This window comes from Mustelus asterias, chromosome 7, assembly GCF_964213995.1.
Source record: "Mustelus asterias chromosome 7, sMusAst1.hap1.1, whole genome shotgun sequence".
In the NCBI taxonomy this organism is placed as follows: Eukaryota; Metazoa; Chordata; class Chondrichthyes; order Carcharhiniformes; family Triakidae; genus Mustelus; species Mustelus asterias.
Window position 1 is genome coordinate 84,909,302 of NC_135807.1, and position 8,748 is coordinate 84,918,049.

The 8,748-nt window shown below is 44.6% G+C and overlaps 1 protein-coding gene across 1 annotated transcript; it reads right to left on the reverse strand.

Moving 5' to 3' along the window:
* Positions 1 to 4,587: 4,587 nt before the first annotated feature.
* Positions 4,588 to 8,085, reverse strand: hey1 (hes-related family bHLH transcription factor with YRPW motif 1). The gene is made up of 5 exons (XM_078216361.1): positions 7,882 to 8,085; positions 7,533 to 7,608; positions 7,331 to 7,414; positions 7,042 to 7,123; positions 4,588 to 6,306 (listed from the first exon to the last, which is right to left on the reverse strand). Exons 1-5 carry the CDS (start codon positions 7,965 to 7,967, stop codon positions 5,723 to 5,725), a joined length of 912 nt encoding a protein of 303 aa, XP_078072487.1. The 5' UTR covers positions 7,968 to 8,085; the 3' UTR covers positions 4,588 to 5,722.
* Between the last annotated feature and the right edge of the window lie 663 nt (positions 8,086 to 8,748).

The following is an 8,748-nucleotide window of genomic DNA, read 5'->3' on the forward strand; positions in this document are numbered from 1 at the left end:
ATTGGCCATGCTAAATTCTTCTTCAGTGTACTCAAACAGGCACTGGGGTGTAGCAACTAGGGGATTTTCACAGTAACTTCATTGCAGTGTGAATGTAAGCCCACTTGTAACACTAATAAAATTTTAGTGAGGTTTTGTCAGAAAATGCTCTATGAAATGTCTTGTGATATTTTACTGTATAAAAAGCACAATATTGCCAGGTGTTGATGTAATGGGCAGTACGGTGGCACATTGGTTAGCGCTGCTGCCTCACAGCGCCAGGGACCCAGGTTCGATTCCCTGCTTGGGTCACTTTCTGTGTGGAGTTTGCACATTCTCCCCGTGTCTGCGTGTGTTTCCTCCAGGTGCTCTGGTTTCCTCCCACCGTCCAAAGATGTGCCGGTTAGGTGGATTGGCCATGCTAAATTGCCCCTTAGTGACAGGGGGACTAGCCAGGGTAAATGCATGGGATTATGGGGATAGAGCCTGGGTGGGATTGTTGTCGGTGCAGACTCGATTGGCCGAATGGCCTTCTTCTGCACTGTAAGATTCTATGATTCTATTATCATATAGCTATTTCTGTGATCTTGCCATGCACAAGTTAGTTGCTGTGTCTTCGACCTTGGAACAGTGACTATAATTGAAGGCATTTGTTTTGTTGGCAAAGTGCTTTGGTGCTGCCTCAGGTTGTGAAAGATTTTTTTTATTCTTTTGCAGGATGTTAGCAATGGAATCCCCTCCCAGGATGTTGATAGTGGGGAATACAGTGATGGTAATTCTATTGAATGTCAGGATGAGATGGTTAGATTCTCATTGAATCATAGAATCCCTAAAGTGGGGAAGGAGGCCCCATCCCAGCAACCCCACATATTTACCCCACTAATTCTCTTACCCATGCATCGCAGGACACTAAGGGGCAATTTAGCATGGCCAATGCACCTAACCCACACATCTTAGGACTGTGGGAGGAAATAGGAGCACCCAGAGGAAGCCCACACAGACATGGGGAGAACATGCAAACTCCACACAGACAGTGACCCAAGCCGGGAATCGAACCATTGTCCCTGGAGCTGTGAGGCAGCAGTGCTAACCACTATGCCACCTGTATTTCATTTCTTTGCACAAATGTTCCTTGCCACTTATCAGCCCAAAGCTGAATATTACCCGGGTCTTGCTATATGTGGGCATGAACTCTTCAATATCTGAAGATTTGCGAATGGTACTGAACATTGTGCAATCATCAGCGAACATCCCCAACTCTAACCTTATAATGGAGACAAGGTCATTGATAAAGCAGCTAAAGATGATTGGGCATAGGACACTACCCTGAGGAACTCCTGCAGTGATGTTCTGGGACTGAGATGATTGATCTCCAACCACCACAACCACCTTCCTTTGTGCTCGTTGTTTATTACTCTAACCAGTGGAAGGTTTCCCCCCTGATTTTTGCTGACTCTAGTTTTGAGAGGATTCCTGATGCCACACTCGTCAAATGCTGCCATGATGTCAAGGGCAGTCACTCTCGCTGCACTTCCTCAGTTCAGTTCTTTTGTCCATGTTTGGACTAAGGTTGAAATGAGATCAGTAAATGAGTGGCCCTGGTGGAACCTAAACTGCAATCATCAATGAGCAGGTTATGACTTTGTAAGTGCCACTTGATAGCTCTGTTGAGCACATTTTCCATCACTTTACTGATGCTCAAGAATAAACTGATGGAGCCGGGTTGGATTTGCCCTTCTTTTTGGACAGGGCGATGGGCAGTTTTCCATATTGCCAGGTAGATGCCAGTGTTGTAGCTGTACTGGAACAGCTTGGCTACAGGAATGGCAAGTTCAGGAACACAAGTTTTCAGGACAATTGTCAGGATATTGTCAGGGCCCATAGCCCTTGCAGCATCCAGTGCCTTCAACCATTTCTTGATATCACATGGAGTGAATCAAATTAGCTGAAGACTGGCACCTGGGAACTTCAGGAGGAAGCCAGCATGCATCATCCACCCGCTACCTCTGGTTAAAGATAGTTGTAAATGTTTCTGCTTTGTCTTTTGCACCAATGTGCTGGACTCCCCCATCATTGAGGGTGGGGATAGTTGTGGAGCTTCCATCTCCAATCAGTTGCTTAATCGTCCACCACCATTTACAACTGGTTTTTGGCAGGGTTACAGAACTTAGATCTGAACCGTTGGTAGTGGAAAGCTTAGCCCTGTTTATCACATGCTGCTTATGCTGTTTGGCGTGCAAGTAGTCCTGTGTTGTAACTTCACCAGATTGATCCCAATTGTTCATGTCAGGGTCGTATGTGTCAAGGGCGGTAGTTTGTACTCTGGGTAAGTGCAGGTACCAGATGTGGCAAGGTCAGGGATGTAGGCTGAGTTTGGATTGTAATCTGGGGAGACAATCCAACCAGGATTTCAGACAGGTTTCTGGCCCTGTGGGTTGGGATGGACTTAACCAGGGTGCAAATCCCAACCACCTTTAGCTGCTTTATTAATGAACTTCTCTCCATTATAAAGTTAGAGTTGGGGATGTTCACTGATGATTGCACAATGTTCAGTACCATTCGCAAATCTTCAGATACTGAAGCAGTCCATGCCCATATGTAGCAAGACCTATCAGCTTTGGGCTGATAAGTGGCAAGTAACATTTGTGCAAAGAAATGAAATACGAGCGGCACAGTGGTAAGCACTGCTGCCTCACAGCTCCAAGGACAGTGGTTCGATTCCCGGCTTAAGTCGCTGTCTGTGTGGAGCTTGCATGTTCTCCCCGTGTCTGTGTGGGTTTCCTCCGGGTGCACTGGTTTCCTCCCACAGTCCAAAGGTGTATGGGTTACGTGCATTGGCCATGCCAAATTGCCCTTTAGTCTCCCAGGATGCATGGGTAAGAGGGATTAGTGGGGTAAATATGTGGGGTTGCGGGGATGGGGCCTTGGTGGGATTGTTGTCGGTGAAGACTCGACGGGCAGCTGCAGAATGAAACACAAGTTATGTGGTTTGCAGGCTGCTTCCCACAGACCCACATCCCATCCACTCCCTTTCCCTTGCACAGGTGAACATTGGAAGTCAGCAGTGTTTGGCCAACGAGGTATCTGTTAAAACACTCTAAAAACATATACATCCCAATTCCCTAGAAACTCCACATTGCCAATGCCTCCCCTAACCCTCCACAACCCTTTGGTCTTTGTATCATCCCCAACCCTTCGCTCGGCTCTGCTATTGACTCCCTTCTCCCTCACCACTAATCCCCGAACTTTCATCTCTAAGTACTTGCCTGCAGCTTTGTTCTAACCATTTGTTCCTGTCTCTTCTACGCATTGCCATCAACCTCAAAAAATTATTCTTCATTCTTCAGCTTTCATTGTTGCCTCTACAACCTTTTTATCTCACTTTCGCCTCCATTTCTTTAATTTGCTCCATGCCCTTATATTTTCTCCAGCTGTCAGAGTTGCAGCACTTCTTATATAAGTTCCAAAAGGTCCATAGTTCACCGGTCTGTGTGAAGGACAGATTTTCTTCATCTCCCCACCCCCCTCCCCTATCCCCCAACCCCCACGAGGAATTCCATCGCACAGAGATAGTGGATGCACTGGTAACAATCTTCCAAGAATCTTTTAATTCTGGAAAAGTCCCAGGAGTGGAAAACTGCCATTGTAACACCCTTACTCAAAAAGGGAGGGACACAAAAGGAAACTGTTAAGAGTCCATTATAAAGGATCTAATAGCAGAGCACTTAGAAACACATTTTATTATCAAGCAGCGTCAGCATGCCTTTTTGAAGGGGAAATCATACCGTACAAATTTATTAGAATTCTTTGAGGTCACAACAAGCAGGATAGATAAAGGGGAACCAGTAGATGCTTGGATTTCTACAAAGTGTTCAATAAGATACCACACAAAAGTCTACACAATGAGAGCTTATGGTGTTGGGGGTAGTGTATTAGCATGGATAGAGGGTAAGCTAACTGATAAAAGACAGATGGTTGAGAAAAGAGGGGCATTTTCAGGATGCCAACCTGTAACTAGTGGAGTGCCATAGAAGTAAGGGAGCTTCCACTTTCAAATACAACCATGGTCAAGGGTCCATCTCCAGCAAGAACAGAAGTCCTACCCAGAGAGAGATGCTCTTCTATTGGAAAACCCAAGGTAATATTTGGACAGACTTTTACCCATGTGAAAGGACAGAATTCTCTGTCATGGGTCAGCAGCTGTAAGAAGCCCATATTTGAATCAAAGAGTTGTATGTTCTCATTAAACATCAAATGTTAATTTATGTGTGCAAACTAATTTATATCAACCCTGTCATTGGTATGAAAATACTCCTCAGAGCCAGGGAAATAAAAGACAAAAGTTCACTTCTTTGGAAATAAACGGATGCAATTTCTTCCTGTCGGGCCAAGAGATCTTTGCTAATGAAAGATGAAGAGAATCATAAACTAATCCTTTATCTTCATGTTTGTAAACTTGCTGTTGCACTGACATCAAACTTGTCAGCATTACGATTAGACCAGCTGATGATCTACCATTAAATAATAAGTTTGCAAACATTAATACTGTACATAATTGTAAGTCACTCACAGAAATGGTTCTCAGAAAAGACACACAAACATGAAATTATACTTAATTGCACTTGTAGTTTATTATTTCTCTTGTTTAGTAAAGTCAAGACAAACCAGCACACAGTAACCAAACACTGCACCTTGCTATTACCTTCCAAAAATGAACAGCTTCAGCACTGGAAAATACTTTAGCATCTAACACTCACTGAAACAAAGCTGGAAATCTGATTTGTCATCGCTCCATTCAGCAACATAAAATATAAAATATCACTGAAAAAATTAATATTTACATTACTTAAACATTTTTTAAAAACTCAAGAAACCAGTGTATTGATCTTTATCAAGTTGACCCTCTTGTGGTATTTATATTTTTTGTTGGGTTTAATGGCATATAATGTTGACTTTGTAGCTAGGCAAGTACAGTACAGAGGTACACATGAAATAAATAGATGTGTGATGCCACTGGCGATTTTAAAAACTCTGCAACATTTGAAGGGTAGTAAGTTAATATTTTCAGGCAATATTTAACAAAACAAACAAGAAAGACGCGGAAAATTAAACCCCCTAGCCTCAGGCTGTGCTCGATGCCACACACACACACAAACATGGGTCTTTGTAATGGAAACATTTTATAGTGGCTGAACACAACCTGCCGCAATTTAAACATACCACTGCCTATTCCATTTTGTAACAAAGAATAAGAACTTAACTCATTTAAACAAATAAATTTAATCCAATTTTATATTAGACTTTTTTTTAACAAAATGAATAACTTTATACTCAAAGCTTCAAGGAAACTGATAAAATTATGTCTGAAATGATTTCTAGGACCTTAAAACAAATTGGCTTAAACAAGCTTACTGCTTGTTTAGACTGATCTCATTACGAAATTGAACTGCTGGAACTTTTTGTTTGAATGTAGACTACTTCAGGAATGAAAAGGTCAGAATGCTCACATAAGAATATATTGAATATTATTTATAATACTATGAGCTAAAGAGGCTATCTATGTAGCCAGATTCACAGGATTTCAGACTGATATGCAGCTGTACACTATCTGCCTGCAGTGAACTGAAGTACATCCTTAACATTCCATGGCAATTATGTTGGTAATAGCTCAGCTCAGCTGAGTTTAAACTAAAAATTCAGCATTTCTGCCAGCTTAAGGAATGGAAATCCTGTAGAAGAGTCTTTAGAAAGCACCGATCTCTGTCCCCCAGGGTCTGTAGGGCTTGCCAATGCTGTTCGTCGGAGTCTGAGCTGATGAACTGAATGTGCTGGGAGGAATCAAGGGGAAAGTGCTGAAAGACAGAGGGAATGCAGACAAGGATGACATTGAAAACAAAGGTGGGGACAGTTTGGTGGAGGAGGTGACCACTGGGATGACTGGACCAACACTGCAATTAGGAGCCACTCTGAGTGGAGAGGTATCTGTGTGCGAGGACGTGCCGATTCTGTTCTGATGGTGAGGCTCTGTCGAAGCAGTATTACTATTGTTATTATGGGCAGCCTGCGGCAGTAACAGCGGGTGCAAATGATGATGTGGGTGCTGACTGAAGCCAGTGCCCCAGGCAAGGTGTCCAATGCTAGGGGGTGCAGTACTTGCAGCTTCCCTCTGAGATGCATAGTTATTGAGGTGAGAGACCAAACGCACACGGAGAGGATCAGAGTTCTCCAGGCCTTCAATTATACTCAAGTACCGAGCCACTTCAGCCAAACATTCTCGAAATCCCAGGCTGCGGTAGTCCATAGCTAGTGCCTGAGCATCAAAATAACCTATAACATCAGATAAAATTAAAATAAATTCATTTTAGAAGTCACAAACACTGTAGCAATTGCAGTCACATCAGGAGATCTTTCAAGTTCTGCATTATAAAAATGGCATTCATAAGAAAGCAATCTCCTGAAGTGTACAACAACAACTTGCATTTATGTAGTGCCTTTAGTGTAGTAAAATGTTCACAGGACAGTAACTGGAGAAAAAGTGGCACTGAGCCACAAAAGGAGATATCAAGATGGCTTCAAACAGACCTTAAAGGGGAGATGGAGAGATAGTTTCATCAAAATACACCTCTTACTCCATGTGAGACTTATTAATCTTTGGCCAACTAAATAAAATTAAACTTAAAACATTCTCACGTTCTTATTTTCTTAATTCAAAATACCTCTCATCATAGTACCCAATGGAAGTGCCTGGCTGCATTTTATAAAATGTAAATGTAATTAAATTTACACAACTATACAGTGGTGAAAAAACAAACTGAGGAATCTTTGACAAATGATTGTGCTGAAATAAGGTTGAGCAAGTTGTGGTCCTCTGAACTTCTGCACATCTGAAATGCCAAGCCAGAGCAAACTTAGGAATTAACCATTTGCTTCAATTTCAAATAAAAGCCCAGCTAATAATTGGGAGTCTGACACTCTTCAAGTATTTCCAAACTTTTGCAAAGTATATATTAACCACTGCCATTGTCTAACCTTTCCTGGAAATGCCAAAAAAAACAATGTTACCTTTGCCACCGGCCGCATGCAGCATCTTCAAGTGATCAACGGTCATTTGCAAAATCTCAGCCTTTTCTAGTTTGGCGGATCCCTGTCGAACAGTAACAAGGGGCTACAATGAAAGACCTGTCAATGTCCTTCTGCACGACACACGCTGTGGTTTATTTAAAGTACAGGTAATTTTCTTGAGACTTAGTTTTACTTGACTCTTAAAAAAATATATTTAAATCCTTCTTAATAAAAGCAAGCTGGCGGATTTGTATGTGTTGAATCGAGGGGTAAAACTGATTTCGCATACTTGTTTCTCGTAAGCACTCGGGACCAGTCTTCGCAGTTCTGACAAGCTGTTGTTGATACGATCCCGGCGGCGCTTTTCTATGATCTGTTTTAAACAAAAATAGATGTATTTTTTTTTTAAAAAACAAAAAGATTCAGCCGGACAAAACGCTCTGACTTACAAACAACAAAAGCCATCTTATTGCTCAGGGTGTGAAACTTACCCCTCGCCTTCTTTTCCTAGCCAGGAGCTGAGAGGATGTACTGGGGGACAAGGAGCCGGTGGCTGTGCTGGAGTTCCTGAAATCCAATAAAACCCGGGATCAGCATTCCAGCAACGTTTTGTTTTGAAACTTTTATCGGAAATTTACAAACTGGGGTTCTATTTTATTTTAAGCAAATTGCAGAAGCGAACGTTAAACACCCCCAAACTAAGAGCGTCCAGAAATGGATGTGTTGCAGCCAAACTTTCCTGATTATTTTCAATGCATTGCTCTGAGTTTCATCATCACCTCCTCCACCTTTCAGCAAAACCCCTGGGCATTTAACATTTTACTCATATTTTGACGTTACCCGTTTTCATCGGCGCTTTCTTTCTCCACTTCGATCGTTTCGTCCAGTTCGCTGTCCGACGAGCTGTAGTCGTGAGTTCTCTTCATGCTGGCTTCAATTGTGCGCGCGCTGTGACATGGATGGAGCTGCGGGGACAGATGCAGTCGGCTGGGCTGCCGGCGGGACACTGCTTCGCCTTTCCCACGGTCCCTGCACTTACTGAGCTGTCACAGCGCCGCCAGCGCTGCTGATTGACAGCTGGGGAGGGGGGGGGGGGGGGGAGGGGAGGCGGCGGGGAGGGGAGGCCCCGCCCCGCGCTACTGATTGACAGCTCGCGCGGCCCATTTGCCCAGTGATCCCGCCCAACCCTGCTGATTGACAGCTGGCGCCGGGGGGAGGGCCGGCCCCGCCCAGCGCTGCTGATTGACAGCTCGCGCGGCCCATTTGCCCAGTGGGCCCCCGCCCAGCGCTGCTGATTGACGGTTGGACCCCTCCAATCAGGAAGCCGCCGGCCCGGATGGCTGCGCCGCCATTGGTCTCAGATGGAAGGGCCCGCCCCCCCCCGCTCACGGCGGCCAATCAGGTGGCTGGTCTCCTCCCCCCTCCCCGCGCGCCGTCAAGCACGCGCAGGTGGTGGGAAGCGTGGGAAAGTTGTGGCGGGCGGCGGCCGGGGCGTTCGGATGGAAGTAGCAATTGGCTCGGGGCGACTGTGGGTCTGCGGCGGAGCGTGTGAACAGTAACATTAGCCGCTCAGAGCCCACGCCATGCTCATTGCTGCTCCATTTAAACTGCTCCCCACACAGCCCCTCCCAATGCCACCTCCACTCATTATACTCTGTCTCCATCCACACAGACTGCGAGGTTACTTCACACACCGCAACACATTCA

Excerpts from the sequence above, each read along its gene's own strand:
- hey1 (XM_078216361.1), bottom strand. The coding sequence starts at position 7,967 with ATGAAGAGAACTCACGACTACAGCTCGTCGGACAGCGAACTGGACGAA. Across the intron at positions 7,609-7,881 it reads GAAAGCGCCGATGAAAACGG|GAACTCCAGCACAGCCACCG; the intron begins GTAACGTCAAAA and ends ATTGGATTTCAG. Across the intron at positions 6,307-7,041 it reads GCATGCGGCCGGTGGCAAAG|GTTATTTTGATGCTCAGGCA; the intron begins GTAACATTGTTT and ends CTGATGTTATAG.